Raw genomic sequence first — 16,384 nt, 5'->3', positions numbered from 1 at the left:
TAGGCTATTTGTACGGTTAATCTCTTATCAGGTTGAGGAAGTTGCTTTCCATTTCTAGCTTGCCAAGAATTTGTTTTTGTTAATCGTAAATGTTTAATTGTGTCCAATGCCTCCTCTACCTCTACTGAGATGATCGCAGTTACTTTACCCCTTGCTTCTTTAATCCGTGAATAGGGTGAATGGCATTAGCCCTGACTACTGAGCCAACCGAGTGCTCTGGGGGAAACCCACGGGCCGTCGAGCCTTATACTTTTCACATGCTGCTGTGTTCACCTGATTCCTGGAGGAACTGTCTGTCCCTCCCTCTGTTGCGTCAGAGGCTAGGATCCTCCTCCTGAGACACTTCATAGGACACATCACTCAAGCCTCCTGGTCTGGGCTTTCCTAGTGGGAAGTGCTTTTTGTTCATTTGCATCATCTCAATTTACAGAAATATGTAGAATTTTTATTTTTTCTTCTAGCCATTTCATCTAGTAACCATTTCATCTAAGTTGCTTAATTTATGCACATAAAGTTGTGTATATTTTCCTTTAACAATTTACTTTTATTTATTTCTGTTTTTTTGGTACTGGGGATGGAACCCAGGGACACTTAACACTGGGTTCCATCCCCGGCCAGGTTGCGAAGGGCCTCACTAAATTTCCGATGCTGGCCTGGAAATTGCTATCCTCCTGGGTCACGGGGTTACAGTACACTACCACACCCAGCCTTAATGAGTTATTTTTTAAAAACCTGAGATTTGCAGAAAACTTGTAAGAATACAATAATGTTCCTGTCCCTATTAATCCAATATTACTAGTTCAGCTACCAACCTTATTTAAATGTATCATTTGTTTTGTTCTTTAGCTTCATTTCCCTATCTTTGCTGAGGCAAAAGTGACAGCACTGTGCACACAGGCTTAGAACACGACGGCCTGATTCCCAGACACCATCAAGCAAGCCCATTGATTGTGGTTGTGCGTGTGCAGCCACAACTCATGAGAGCCGCCTTCCTGGTACGTCCACGTCTATGTGGGGGGGAGGGATGGGAGGCTGTCAACTAGAGCCCCCATGCTGCTCCTCAGAGCCCAGGACCTGCCGCCTTCTGATGGGTCTGTGTCCTCTGGGTGTCCTCTGCGCTCCCCGGCACCCTCTGCTCTGCCCAGCTGAGGCACTCTCCCTGAGCCTGGCTTTCATCCTAGGCTCACCAACTGCTGCAAGGGCAGGGCTTGCTGCTTCTCCACCACAGCTCCCTCACCCATCCAGCTGTGTGTGGACGCTAGGTGCTTCCTGTCTGGCTCCTGTGCACAGCTGTGAAGAAACAGGAAGCAGATGTCTCTCAACATGATGACAGGCTCCTACAGAGGTGCCAAACGTGAAATGCCGCACCAGGTGGGGTCTATCCTGACTCTAAGGAGTCTGCATGCTGTCTCCCACGACGGCTGTGCTGACATTCCCGCCAGTGCCAGGGGTCCCTCATCTCCACATCCTCACCAGCACTTGCTGCCTCTTGACGGTACTGCTCAAAGTGATCTGCACAGGTGCACTGCACTTCCTACCAAATCCCAGTGGCACTTCTTCCCACAGGATGGGAGAGCACTGCTAAAATCTGCATGGAGACACACATGTAAACCTGGTAGACTACAGCTAAAGCATTCTTGAGAAAGCAAGCAAGCTGACTGCCTCACACTTCCTGCTTTCAGACTCCACTAGAAAGGCACATCAGTCAGAACAGGATGGTGGCATAAAAACAGACTTGAGGACTAAGACGGGGAGAGCCCAGAAATAAGGCATGTCAACGGGTCCTCCACGAGGGTGCCAGGAACACACGGCAGGAAATGGACGGTCTCTTCCACAAGGGTGCTGGGAAACCCAGGTGGGAACAAGGCAAAGAACGAAACAGGACCCTTGCACTGTATGAGAAATCAGCTCCAAGGGACTAAAGACTTTAGGAGCTGAAGTCAGAAAACTCCCAGAAGAGAAGGTGCAAGACACCTTGATACTGGTCTAGGCAATGAGTCGTGAGTTCAACATCAACAGCACAGGCAACAAAAGCAGAGTTAGACAGTGGGACTGTATGAGCCTAACAGCTCTGCCCTGCTTGCGCAGGAGCCATGGAGGACAGTGGGACCACGTGAGCCCAACAGCCTTCACAGGAGCCTCGGCGGGGACCGTATGAGCACAACAGCCAGCACCAGAGGCGCTGGCAGTGAAGAGTAGCCTCAGGGGTAAGAGGGTGTTTTCTGCCCTCACATGGGATAAGGGCTGATATCCAGAGTGCAGAATGAACCTCCAACTCCACACCAAGAATTGAACAACCCAGCTAAAAAACAGGCAAAGGAACAAAACAGACCTGCATGGCTAACAGGTGAGTGGAAGGTGGTCAGCGTCACCCATCCTCAGGGACTAACCAAGCCAGAGCCCCCGTGGCCCGTCAGGTAGCTGTGACAAAGACTCATGTGACCTCGCCAGCTCCCCATGCCGCTCCGAAGACTGAACTGCTGGAATGCAGGGCAAATGGCGAGGAAAACCCTCAGGGGGCTGCTGACCGATTCTTTCCCACATCCTTCCAGCAGACTCACAGGAAGGCTGACCACCCCCTCCACTTCCGGTTGCCTTCTCTGCATGCCCTCCCCTGGGCCATGGTGGAAGAGATGCCACCACAGAAACGAGGGCCACGAGGCACAGGTGAGTCCCTGCAGACCCCACTCCACATGGTCTGCAGCATGCAGCAGCAGCAGCTGTGTCTCACAGGGAGATGGTGGCCTGTGCCTGCTGCTGGGCCTGCACAGAGAACCCCAGGGGTCAGGCCCTGGACACCTGGCGTTGGGAGAGGCAGCCCTTCTGTGAGCTCCTCACTCAGGCACCCTGCCTCGGGCCCTGGGGCTCCATTAGGATCAGCTTCAGGAACCCTCGAGCTGCTAGGGAATGTGAAACGCCAGAGCACAGTCCCTTAGTACTGGCTTTGAGTAGGATTTTCAGTGCCCCTGTGGCCTGGGGGCAGTGGCCTGGGGGAGCAGAGGCCTGGGGGAATAGAGGGCTGGGGGGAACAGAGGCTTGGGGGGGCAGAGAGGTGGGGGGGCAGAAGGCTGGGGAAGCAGAGGGGTGGGGGGGCAGAGGGTGGGGGAGCAGAGGGCTAGGGGGAGTAGAGGCCTGGGGAGGAGCAGAGGGCTTGGGGGAATAGAGGGCTGGGGGGAATAAAGGGCTGGGGGTTAGAGGGCTGGGGAGCGCAGAGGCCTGGGGGGAAGCAGAGGCCTGGGTGAGCAGAGGCCTGGGGGAGCAGAGGGATGGGGGAATAGAGGGCTGGGGGGATAAAGGGCTGGGGAGTAGAGGGCTGGGGGGGCAGAGGCCTGAGCGGGGAGCAGAGGCCTGCGAGGGAACAGAGGCCTGAGGGGGAGCAGAGGGCTGGGGGGAATAGAGGGCTGGGGGGATAGAAGGCTGGGGGGATAGAAGGCTGGGGGGGCAGAGTCCTGGGGGGGATAGAGGGCTGGGGGGGATAAAGGGCTGGGGGGCAGAGGGCTGGGGGAGCAGAGGGCTGGGGGGAAGAGGGCTGGGGGAGCAGAGGGCTAGGGGGCAGAGGGCTGGGGGGGCAGAGGGCTGGGGGGCAGAGGGCTGGGGAAGCACAGGCCTGGGGGGCTATGCCCCATGCATGCCAACCCTAAAGTGGACCCACGCCAGCCCACCCCATGCAGGGCCCACGCCCGCCCACCCCACGCAGGACCCACACCCGCCCACCCCAGACACAGGACCCACGCCTGCCCACCCCAGACACAGGGCCCACGCCCACCCACCTCACACACAGGACCTATGCCCTGCCCTCCTACAGGACCCACGCCCGTCCACCCCACACAGGACCCACACCCGCCCACCTCACACACAGGACCCACGCCTGCCCACCCCACATAGGGCCCATGGCTGCTGTCACTGTCATCAAGTTGACGCTCTGCTTCCCACTGCAGGTTAATAATATCCAACCTAAGACGATATCAGTGATTATACCTTTTAGTCACCTGGCAATTTCCATCCAGCTGGCACTAACAGTCAATCAAAGTGCCATAAATGGCTCCTGAGAATGTACTAATGACTGCATGCTCTGTCAGGCTCCCAGGGGGCTGCTCAACTCTTGGCACCAGAGCCACGCACAAACAGCCCCACTGCTCCTCCAGGGGCTGGGCTCCTGCTCCCAGGCCCTGGCTTGCACCGCCACACCCAAGAAGCTCCACCACAGTCTGAAAGGTTTCTCCTTCTGTGCTTACTGACGATTGGGGGCATCTGCGCTCGTACCCACCACCAGACAATGGTATGGTCTCCAGGGACGGCTGAGTGCCTCAGGAAGTACCCCATCCTCCTCCTCCACTGGAGAGCGGCTGGGAGACAGTGGCAGCCTGTGGGGATGGAGGCAGGGCCACTGCTGAGCTGCCCGTCACATGCACCCCAACCTCCCGTACCTGCAGGTCCCCTGCTCTCCGAGGGCCCCACACACCTGCCTGCCCTCTCGCCTGGCTGCCATGGTCCCACATACACCTGACTTGGGCAGGACACAAAGCCTGAGACACCAAAGCACAGTGTGGGCATCTAGGGGGCTGCTGGCTATCCACGGCAGTGGATGTGGCGGGCTATGCCCTGCTGCCTCCAGTGCTCTCCTGGAAGCCCCCGTCCAGGAGGACAGAGATGCAGAGGTACCCTGCTGCAGAGGGTTGACACACTGGATGACATATCAGGCAAGGAAGTGCAGTGGGCACTGGGAATCAGGTGGCTTCCACATCCACATATGAAAACAGTAGGATCTGGGGGGTTTCTGGGGTTCCCACTGCCCAGAGACAGCCTCTCAGGTGCCCCTGGTGACTGCCATTCATAAAAGGCACAGGTCAGCATGTCCATCACCCGGGTGCTGCTGGACCTGCAGTGACACCCTGCACAGGAGCACTAGTCGGGGGAAGGGAAAGGCATGGCAGCCAGCCTGGGGACGTCCACCTGCACATCTGCTCTGGTTTAAATGCGAGGTGTCCCCACAGGCTCACGTGGGAGGCTGTGTGAGAAGGCTTGGAGGTGACATGACTCGCTTAAGAGAGCCGTGACCTGACAGTGCATTAATCCACTGAGGGATTACCTGGGCGGGAGTGCAGGCAGGTGGGGTGTGGCAGGAGGAGGTGGGTCACTGGGGGCATGACTTTGGGTTTATATTCTGTCCCTGCTTCCTGACTACCATGTTCTGAGCTGATTTTTTCCACCATAGTCTTCTGCCAAGAGGTTCTGCCTCGCCTTGGGCCCAGAGCTACGGAGTTGGCTGTCTACCGCCTGAGACCTCTGAAACTGTGAGCCAAATAAACTTTTCCTCCTCTAATTGTTCTTGTTGGGTCTTTTGGTCATAGTGACGAAAAATTTGATTAAAATAGCACCCTTGAGCTGAGGTGGGGGCTCGGTGGTGGAGTACTTGCCCAGCGCGTGTGAGGCACTGGGCTCGATCCTCAGCACCTCGTAGGAAAAAATAAAGTTATGTCCATTTACAACTGAAAAAATTTTAAAAACAACAAACCCCAGCATCCCTGCCCAGAAGGCCCAGGAGACCTCTCCATGGGGGTCTCCTGACTGAGGCCATACAGCGAGCTCCTTCATAAACGACCTGCAGCTGGTGGTAAAGGAGTGGCCGTTTGTGTCCTGGGAGCCTGTCTCACCTGAGAACTGGCCTGCTGCTCCCTCACAGAGGAGCTGTTTGCAAAGCTGGTCAGGCCAGGAGCTGGATACCACCTCAAGGAGCTGGGAGGAGGTCCTGCAAGTTCACGCCCCCATGGCCCAGAGGGCTCCTCACAAATGCAACAGGGTATATATCGTAACAGGGTATCCTCCTGAGCCAGCACCAATGCCTGCTCAGAGGGGATGTGCGGCAGCTGCCCAGAACAGGGTGGGCAGGGCCACCTCCCATGATGCACTGCAGGGAGAGCCATGAGGCTACCAGACCAGCCCAAGAGTCAAAGTCAGGCCAGGCAGGGAACAGTGTGGAACATTCTAGACTGAAGGAGGCTCTGGTGGAGAGCCACGACCCCCATGGGAGCAGCCTGCCAGCAGGTGGCATAAAAGACTTGTCCTTCGTGCCACGCCTCCTGCGCCAGGGGGAGATCCCCACAGGACTTAGGGCAAACAGAAGCAGAGCCGAGTTTCCAAGGTGGAAAAGCAATTTTCTATGATTATTCTAGTAGGAACATGAAGAGCTCACTAACCAGAATCAGCAGAGAAGGTGAGCAAACTTCGGCTGCCCTGTGTGGCACAGGCAGGAGCCACGGGAACCTCCTCCCTCCCGCTTCTGGAACTCTCAGGGTGACTATGGAATTAAGAGTGGCAGGGCCTCTATCCTCAGCCTCTGACCTCCAGCCTCCAGTGAGCTATGAAAGGCACAGCAGGGCACAGGCAGCAGCTCCAGGCAAAGGACACACAAGATGCCACACTCCTGCTACATGACAGAAGAGATGCGCACTGCCCTGCAGGAAGGAAGTCTGCACACACCCATGGAGTCTTGAAATGCCCCGAGGTCAGCTGCACTGGGTCCCAAGGAGACCAGACAGACATGTAGGGTGGAGCCAGCAGCTCCCAGGTGCTGGACTGCGGAGGTCCACCTCCACCTCATTACGGTGGCAGGTCACTCCTGTCCTTGGAAAGCCTGACACTCCTGTGGGAGGACACCAAAAACCAATCACTGGCTCCTCCTGCACCTGCTGGAGAACAGGCCCCAGGCCCTTACTGCTTCCCACAGAAAGCGTCCTGTGCAGGGCCAGAGGGCAGCTGGAGGGTCTGCAGGAGGTCCAGCAGAGCTACCAGACATGTCTTGGGCACATCGTTCCTGAAATATTCCAACAAAAGTCCTACTCACAGCTCCAAGCATGATCCTGAAGATGAGCCAACGGAAGGCCCACAGCACTGTCCAGGGCGTGGGGGTGTGCCGGGGCAGTCGGGACAGAGTCCACCAGGGGCACAGGAAGATTCCCAGGAACCCCGTTTCCAGCAGCTGCGACTCCCAGCCTGGTTGGGGAAGCAAAACACACGAAGGGTGCACTCAGTAGGGCCAACACCAACTATGCCTCGCGCCCAGGTCAAAAGAGAACTCAAGACACCACCCAGAGGACAGACATGCCTCTGTGGAAAGGACACCTGGAGCTCTTGAGAGCAGGACCAGGGCCTGGGGCTGGGTGGGCATGCACCCTCAACCGCCCTTCTCCCCGCACCCCATGAGGACGCCTTAAGAGCACGAGTCTGAGCCCATCACAGGCTGTGCTGCCAAGGGGGTCCGTGGAAGGCTTTTTGCTCAAGTGGATGTGGGAGGTTGCGGCTGGGGGCACCCTTCCCTAGTGGAGGCTCGCCAGAAGACTCCACAGGAGGAGTCTGCCCTCAGGTGGAGCAAGGCACCAGCAGGACCCACGCTGGGGACGGGTGGGCCACTACCACACTGCCACCTGTGAGCCCCCAGGGGCAGGACGATGACAGCCCAAGTGGCCCAAGTGCTCCTGGATTTGCTGAAGTGGCCTGCCAAGTCAATGCTACTGGGGACTCCCCCTGAGATGCCACCGGCAGGGTGCTGGGGACAGGGCCATTTGCTTTGAGGACCCGCAACCAGGTGGTTCACAGCAAGAGTCGCCATGTTTACACACATATGCATGTGTGGCTGCAGAGGACCAGGAGGGACAGGGAAGGCCGCACAGGTACTGGCAGGTGTGGAAGCACCCCTCATCCACCCTGGAATGCTGCTGTGTGTAGAGATTACTTTATGATTAAAAGCTGATAGGATGGGACCTAATTAATATTAAGTCATAGCTATAAAGAGACACAAGTCTGCACTGACATAAGTTGCTGAGCAAATCAAGGGGGACCAAAAACAGAGCCCCGAGCAGAGTCTTGCTATGGGCTGCGTGGCCTTCCTGCCCCGGGCACAGGACAGGAGAAAGTCCTGCTGGGTACATGCAGGTGCCTCCCTGACTCTCCCTCCCAAGTCCAGCTCCTGTCCAGCCATGGGAACCATAGGCCAGTCCCAATGGAGGGGCTTCCCAAACCACCCCGGCGTCAGAAACAGGGAAGTCTGGGGCTGGGGGTGTGGCTCAAGCGGTAGTGCACTCGCCTGGCATGCGCGGGGCGCTGGGTTCGATCCTCAGCACCACATAAAAAAAAAATAAAGATATTGTGTCCACCAAAAACTAAAAAATAAATATTAAAAAAAAGAAAGAAACAGGGAAGTCTGAGAGGAGCCCCAGAGACTACGTACTCCCTGAGGTCCCAGGCCAGGAAACCCAGGGAGATGTGAATCAAGTGGACATCAGTTCCCATGAGTGTATACCATGCTGACATGAGACGCAAGTGACGGAAATAGTGTGTGTGGGGCTGTTGCTTTCACAAAACTCTGGATCCAAAACTGCTCTAAAGGTGAGACAGCAAGAGCCTGCACTACAGGAACTCTGGATTGGCAGAGGGGAAGGAGGAAGAGGAAGGGGGTGTAGGGATGGGAACGATGTGAAAGGAGAAGGACGTCATCACCCTAGGTTTGGGCATGATCCACAAACAGTGACTCCACATCATGTACAACCAAAGAAATGAAAGGCTGTGCTCTGTTGTTAACGAGTAGAAATGCGCTTGCTATCACGTGTAACCAATTGGAATAGGGGAAAAAAGAGCTACAGCACACCCTCCAAGGGCACTCCCGCTGCCAGGCCCTCGTGAGGGTCACCCGCTTCCACCAGCCAGGAGAGTGTAGCAACCTAGTAGGCCGCAGCACCCAGGTGTCCACCCGCTTCCACCAGACAGGAGAGTACAGCAACCTAGTGGGCTGCAGCACCCAGGTGTCCACTGGTCTGTGTTTTGATGGCTAGCTCCTCAGAAGACCTGGACCTGATACAGATGGGGCAGGCAACACAGGGATGGGCCACACTGGATGGCTCTGACAGGCCCTGCCCGCAGGTGGAAGGGCTCAGCTGTCCAGGGGCAATAGTCACTGAGGCATGGACACCCCTCCAGGGCAGTGTCAGAACAGGCACGTGGTGCTGAAGGCAGCAGTCAGGGCTCAGGCCTCCTGGACCACGAGCCTCAACACTCTTGGCCCTCCCCAGCTCTGTGCATCTGGGGGCTGTCACCAAAGGGCCCAGTGGCAGCTCCACTTCCTGAGCACTGCCCTACCTGGGCACGGGGTGCCCGGTGCGCTCCGGGGCTCTGTGCAGGGAGTCGGCACCAGCGCATCACGCAGCACTTGAGTCCTCCTGACAGACTCAAGGCCTGCTGGGCCCACCATGCTTCCTGCAGGGCGACATGGCTGCAGTGCCACCTAGGAAGGTCCTAGAATGAGCAGGTCTGATGCAGGTGAGAGAAACCATGGCAGGCAGCTGCTTGTAGGCAGTGAGCCCTGGTCCCCCACCCTATCTAGAGGGAAATGGGGGAGCCCTGAGTCCCTCATTGGAGCTGCACACTCTACCAGAAAACACAGCCAGAGGCCTCAGCCTAAGAACCCACTTCAAGTCCCGCCCGCCAGATCTTGCTCCGTGTACCCACGCTAACAGTATGCTGAATCCACTTGTGCTTCACATGGCTGTGACACGTGTCCTGTGAATCTTAGGCCCAAGGGGTGTGTGAGAGGCCCCTGACAAACAGGCCGTGAGCTGCTGCAGAGATGCCACATTCTGAGGAAGCATCTTTAAGTCCACAGGTGCTAACCCTATCTCCCCCTGGTAGGTGAGAGAAACCCCCAAGCCCCAGGGCAGCAGAGCACACCTGAGCCCCACACAGCCACCCTCTGGACCCAGGGCCTTGCTGAGACCTCCCAGCAACCCTGGGCCAGGGCGCAGCTGGTTTGGTGACAATCACTGTGTAGGCCACATCTTCTGGGGGACTTGCTCCCTAGTGCCTGGAGCCTGCCACCTCATTCTGCAGACGTCAGGGGCAGAATTCTAACATGCAGTGTGACTGACACCGATCAAAGTGATTGATATACAATGCCAGAACAGAGAGACACACCTGAGTGCCAGGAGGCAGAGAGACGGGAGACAGCTGTCTCCACTGGCAAGGAGCTTTGTGCAGCCTTCTCCATGGACACAGCAGGCCGTGCTGAGCATGGCCCAGGGTCGGGACCCTCTGCTCTTGCCCTCCCCAGGTCAGAACGGTCTTGGCAAGGTGGGCCCACTCTACCCAAGGGATGCAGAAGCTACCTGGTGGCTGTAGCTTTTGGACACACCAGGAAAGGGAGGTCACTGCAGCCCCATTTGCTTGTTTTCTTTGCTTATATCTTGTCAAATTTCAGCAACTGTGCTAAGTGCCCAGGCAGTTGCTGTTCTCCCCTTCAGTGTGGCAGAAGATGCATCCCCAGGGAAAATAACCCACCAGCGTGCTGCTCAGGGCTGCTGCCTGGCCCTGCTCCCAAGTGCTGGAGTGTTCTGCTGCTAGCTCTTGACCAGCACAGGCTTCCCTGGGCAGCAGAGAGCCAGTGCCTCTGCAGAAGGGAGGCCCAATGGAACTCACTTCAACCACATGCCCTCACTTAAGAATCCACACTTCCTGTCCCCACTTAGGTCTAGGCCCAGAACTACTGCACCCCTCCCTGTTCCTTTTCTCCACACCAGTGGGGAGGTGCTGGCTGCCATGGACTCTGGTGGAGAATGTGGCTTCTCTGCAATAAGCCTCCAAGTGCAATCACTCACGTCATAACCACTCGTATCACGCAGCTCCTCCACAGCTGTTAACATAAAATCACCAGACCCAGGGACTGCATCTTGGCGACTCCTATGCACTGTCCCAGGAAAGGTCTCCTTTCAACTCTGTGAGGGCTCACAGTGCCCATCTTGTGGATGGTGAGGTCCTAAGTCATTTAATGTCTGCTTTTCTTTTCTTTTTGCAGTACTGGGGCTAGAAACCAAGGTGCACTACCATTGAGTTATATCTCCAGTCCTTTTTATTTTATTTTGAGACAGGGTCTTGCAACATTGCAGAGGCTGGCCTAGAACTTGCAATCCTCCTGCCTCAGCTTTCTGAGTCACTGGGATCACAGGCATCTGCCGTTATGCCCAGCTTAACATCCTTACTCTTTAATAACCAAGGAAAAGCATTGCCAGTGGATCCAAGACTCAGTGCACTGCACAGAACCTAAGGGGGGGGCCAGCAAGAGGTGCTTCAGGCCAAGCGATCAGTGTGGGACAGGAGCTGGTAGCCTCTGGAGGGGGAACTGGCACCCACCTGAGCCTGAGTCCCCTCACCCTCGGGGGGTGGCTGGCACTCCCTGGCTGAGCTCTAAGCTGCCTGCTCCCACACAATGACAATGCAGAAGTGGGTGTCTGTGCTGCTTCTGCTGTGACACCCAGGAGCCGGGGAAGATGTGTTACCAATGGAGGGCCAGAGTACTCACCACAGCCAACCTGCACAGACACTGGGAGGGGAGGCGAAGGGAGGAGCCAGGAGGGCCCATGCTGGACAGCTGCTCCCATGGAAAGGGCAGACAGGCACACCCCAAGACCTGGGGAGCAGTGCCGGCAAGGGGTAGGGGGGCATCCCTGCCAAGCAAGCACTGGGTTAGAGGCCAAGGTGAGCTCTGGGCAAAAGAACAGGGAGGCCACGGAAATGACACAAGAACTTCAGGATGACAAGTGGATGGGAGCACACTCAGTGGGTGAGGTGCTGGCCACCCCAAGACCAGACGGAGGGCCTGGGGGCTATGACGGCAGAGACGAGGGAGGTCCAGCAGCCTGGGAAGGGGCTGTAGAGTGGGAGAAGGGGGGCCTTCAGAAGGTCCTGTGCTTGGACATGCTCCAAGTCCACAGGGGCAGTATGCAGCCAATTCACAGTGTGGTCCTGGGTCACTCCTGCCATGGGTGGGGACAGCTGGGATGCAGATGTATTCGACCACGGTGAGGAGTGAAGGCTTCGGGGTGAGCTGCCAGGTGGGGGCTGGATGGGCCAGCAGACATCATGCACAGGTGAGACACGAACAGCATCACCTGGACTAGTGACCGTGCCTAAGACAGAGCCACCTCCAACCCAAAAGAAATGTGGTTAAAACAACAGTCAGAGGCACAAGTCCCCACAATGGCCACTGTAGAAAGAAAAACCAGGCCTCATGAGCTCTGTCAAAACTATTTCAGTTACTTAAGGTAATTAAGTAGAGTACAGATAGATCCTTCAAAAGTGACAGCCACCATCCACGTGAGAACAGGAAATCCATTAGCTTCGCCGTTAAAAACAGGGAGAAAGGGGCAAAGCGCTCCCTCCTGACTGGCTGTCACTCCAGCTCTGAGCCGCCCGCCCTCTGCCACCCCAGGGGCTGCTAATGACGGCCCAGGAGGGAGCCAGCAGCTTTTAAAAGTTTCCTGAGTTTCTGTAGGTTGTATTTTAGGATGGAAAGTTAAGAAATAGCATGCCAACATCTTGCTCTGCACTACCGTCAGCCACAGAGACTCCTGCTCCAGGCAGTGCACAGCCATGAAGGATGCGGCCAGCCCCCGCATGACATCGGGGAGGAGCCAGACCCCATTACTCCGTGCCTCTGACTTTAGGGTAGGTGCCCTTGGCCATCCATGTCTGCACAGCACAAGGTTCCACCGGGCGGGTGGAGGCTCTGCCTGAGGCCAGCTCCCGGCAGCCACAGGTAGTGTGGAGGACTCACGGCTGCTGCCTCCTTCAAATGCTCTCACTGTGGATCTGTGCCTGGGTCACATGGTGTTCTGCAGAGCCACACCTGAGCCTGGTGTCTCATGTCTCCTGTGAGGACTCGCCTCAGGGTCTGGACACTGGAGACCAACAGTACCCTGAAGTGGAGCTGCAGTCATGGGCGCCCTGCCAATGGCTTGGCCCACAGAGCTATCCCAGTGCCACGGCCCTTAGTACCTGTGCACAGTGGTCTGACCTGGCCAACTGCAGTCTGTCACTTGAGAGTGGGCTGTTACCACTGACCCCCCACACTTGATAGTGGCTCCGGCAACTGTACCCACTCAATGTTACCAGTCATCCCTGAGAGCAGGTGTGCTGCTGAGGGGCCACACCCAGGCTGTTGACCTCCTCCCTGCCGGATGGCCACAGAGCAGTTCCCTCCTTAGCAATGTCCCACTTTGTCACACCAAGGCTGCCCTCAGCAGTACCAGGAGGACTGACCCCACAAATGTCCCAGGAGGGAGCACTGCTGCGGCCCAGCCCTCCTTCCCAGGTCCAGAGCTAGCTGCAGTGCCCTGGGCCATGACACTCTGGGCCAGGCCCTGCCCAGCCATCTCCCCACCCACCTTGCTGGCCTCTGGGCCATGGGTCATGTCACGGGGCTTTGCTGTTCTTGCTACTGGGTGGCCTACGAAAAGCATGATACAGTCTGACCTGCTCAGAGGAGGAGCCGGCCACTGGGGAAACAAAGGACTCAGCTAGGCCTCGTGTCTTCTAGGGGGCAGACCCTTCTGAGGGCCAGTTGGGGCCTCCTGCTTGGAAAAGAATCAGGAGGAATTTTAAGGATGTCCTTGGGCACTGCAGAGAATAGGGAGTGACCTGTAACCCCCGTACCCTCACGGTGACCCTGGCGGCAACACAGGATACCTGGGTCTGTCAAGGGTGCCTGTTAGTGCCCAGTGACCATGATGACCAGACTTTGAGCTTGGTGCCCCCTGCTGCTTGGACCAGTGTAGGTGTTACTGGCTAGCCTAGAGCAAGACCTGTGGTCACGACCTAGCCGGCATTATCGCTTCCGGACAAATGCAAAAACGCTTCCCGTGGGCGGAGTCAGTTTTAGGCCAGAGCTTTTCCTATCAACACATTCCACAGTCAGCACGCACCCACCCGCTGGATGCTCTGCCCTTTGCCTCCCATGCAGGGACATGAACGTGTGTGCCCATCAGGAGGGATGCCAGAGCCCAGAGCAAGTGCAGCTCACCATGCTGGCTGCTTGGTCTGTGAGGACGGAGGTGCTCCCTGTGGGTGCCAGGCAGTCAAGAAGCAGTTGGCCACCTGGCCTCTGAGAACTCTAAATGCAGCTGGGTGACCAGGGGAGGAAATTCTATATTTTAAACTTCAGTTCAGCTGAATGTAAATCTCAGTGGCTACATAGGGCAGGCATCTCTGTGGTGGACGGCACAGGTATGGACCCCACAGCTGGGCCAGTGCACGTGTGCCTGCACTCCACACAGGCGAGTGCTTCCTATGTGCAGGAGGCAGCCTCCTTGCCTTCTAGGGGCTCCTGGACCTGAACAGCCAGGTGACATCGATGTCCCATGTGTCATTAGCACAATGTCCCCCTGTACCACAGAAGCAGGGTGTCCCTGCTGAAGCTGATGGGCCAGGCTGCCACACAGAGTCCAGCATGTCAGCATAGGTGAGCTCGCACCCCAGTCTGGCAACCATCAGGGCAGCCCCACAGCTCTGCAGGAAGCCTGTGGGAGATGCCCGGCTTCTCTACCCCTTCCCAAGTGCCTCGAAACCTATGGATGCGGCCATTTCCAGCCGTCTCAAGGTCTGCAGCAATGGGCTCAGAAGGCTGCTGAGGGGCAGCCTGCCCCCAACATGTTGTGGACACCGCATGGCCAAGTAGGCCAGAGTGTGTGCCCCATGGAGTGTAGCAAGCAGGGACTGGACAAAAGGGTGGCATCTCACACTGGTGCCAGCAGGAGAAACTTCCAGGATGCTGTCCTTCAGAGGATGGTCAAGATCACACTTCAGCTATTGGGTGATGGGTCATCCAAGGAGAGGCATGTGCTGGCCCCAGGCAGAAACTGCAGCTAGACTGTGGCCAGCCACCCTGTCTCCTCCTACCCTGGTGGCCCTGCCCAGGAACCATCCCTGGACACAGCTCCTGCCAGCAGGCCTCAGCCTATGGTGTGCTGCCCCCCCCCCCCCCCCCCGTGGCACCTGGTAGCGTGCCACCTGCTGGCGTCTTGCCTGCTTCCTCTCTCAACTGGCTCTGCACTCCACAGCCAGCGGGGTCGAGCACCTGCGAGTATGTGTGAGGATGCAGAGGCATACAGACAGGAACTGGGCAGAGAAAGAGCCGGGTCACAGGACTGAGCATCTTACCAGGTGAGCTCAACAGCAGAACAGAAGGGCAGTGGACAGGAAGAGAGGCAAGGGACAGAGATGTGGGAAAACAGGCCGAGCCTCCTGTGTCTGGCGCCAGAGGGCACAGCCAGAGCCAGGCCATGAAGAGTGCTGCAAAAGCTCCCATGTGGCCAGGGTATGAGTCAAGATCCAAGAACCTAGCAAGCCCTAGTCGACTACCAGGAAACAGGACTTCCACTGCACAGGGTGACGCTTACCTGCCAGTGACATTCTGAGGGAGCTGCCATCACCCACAGCCACCCTGAGGGCTATCTGCAGGAGGCAAAAGTGGACAGCCACATGGGAGACGGGTGGCTTTCCCACTCAGGAAACTCCTGCTCTCTGCGGCAGGCTGCAGGCACTTGCTGAATGCCAGGCCACCCTCTTTTAGCCAAGATGGAGGTGAGGCTGTGACCAGTGCCATAGGTCAGCATCACATGGGAACAGGGCTGCAGACCACCCTCTTTCAGCCAAGAATGGAGGTAAAGTTGTGACCAGTGCCGTGGGTCAGCACCACATGGGAACAGAGCGTGGTTGTGCATGAGAAGGCATGCTCGGCTCTCACTCTTCAGGTGATGTGCCTCTCCAGTGTCACAACACGTGGTGACTGTTCCTGGGGCCACTGAGGCAAACTCTGTGGAGGTGTCAACTGCATGGCCTCTGGGAAGTGGCTTGCTGCTCAGCTCAAGCGTTAAGAGAGCTCCCTGCCGGGAGAGTGTCTGGTGCAGATGGACAACAAGCCCTGCAAGTTCTTATAGACTGTATTTTGTTAGGTGACTCTGAGGACAGCTCAGAGAGTAGGTCTTTCTGAACTGAAATGGGAGAGGTTTCAGCCACCAGTTTCCTGAGGAGGCCTTTCCCATGGAGACAGGCATGGGTGGGTTCGACCCTGTCCTGATGGTGATCAGCCCAAGGAGACAGACATGTGGGGGATTGACCCTGTCCTGATGGTGATCATCCCAGTTCCACTGTCTGTAGAAGCAGAAGCAAGGTTGGCTCTGCAGACCTGGACCACAGCTCAGGCTTCCCACAGATCTATCTCCTGGTGCATCCTGGCCTCATTCCTGAAGGAGCAAAGCTTCTACTCCAACTCCACGTAACTGAGAGGCTCCATCACGTCCTGTTCCTGAGCAGAGCTGCGGATGGCTACTGCATCCCCCTCAGCTCCAAGATCTCCATGTTCTCCTGTCATGGCTTAGAGAGGGGCATCCTCACCTGGGTCTGTCTGCATGTCCTCCATCCTGCGTCAGGAAGCCTGGATATGGGCTGCATACCCACAGACCTGTGCGTTCAAGGTTCCTGACCACTGACCATGCATCCTCCAAGGAAGCCCTACTCAGAGCTCCCACCAAGTCTGCCACTCCAGAATGCCCAAGAATAGCCC

The 16,384-nt window shown here is 56.9% G+C and overlaps 1 protein-coding gene across 1 annotated transcript in view; it reads right to left on the bottom strand.

Moving 5' to 3' along the window:
* Positions 1-16,384, bottom strand: part of LMF1 (lipase maturation factor 1) — a 58,193-nt gene that overhangs the window by 24,792 nt on the left and 17,017 nt on the right. Inside the window, exon 4 of the mRNA XM_081297632.1 lies at positions 6,845-6,993. Coding sequence (XP_081153758.1) covers positions 6,845-6,993 — 149 coding nt within the window. The remainder of the gene's footprint in view (positions 1-6,844; positions 6,994-16,384) is intronic.

Source organism: Spermophilus citellus (genome assembly GCF_964194105.1).
Source record: "Spermophilus citellus genome assembly, chromosome: 6".
In the NCBI taxonomy this organism is placed as follows: domain Eukaryota; kingdom Metazoa; phylum Chordata; class Mammalia; order Rodentia; family Sciuridae; genus Spermophilus; species Spermophilus citellus.
The sequence above is the reverse complement of the archived record's forward strand: the minus strand, read 5'-3'. Positions and strand labels throughout refer to the sequence as shown.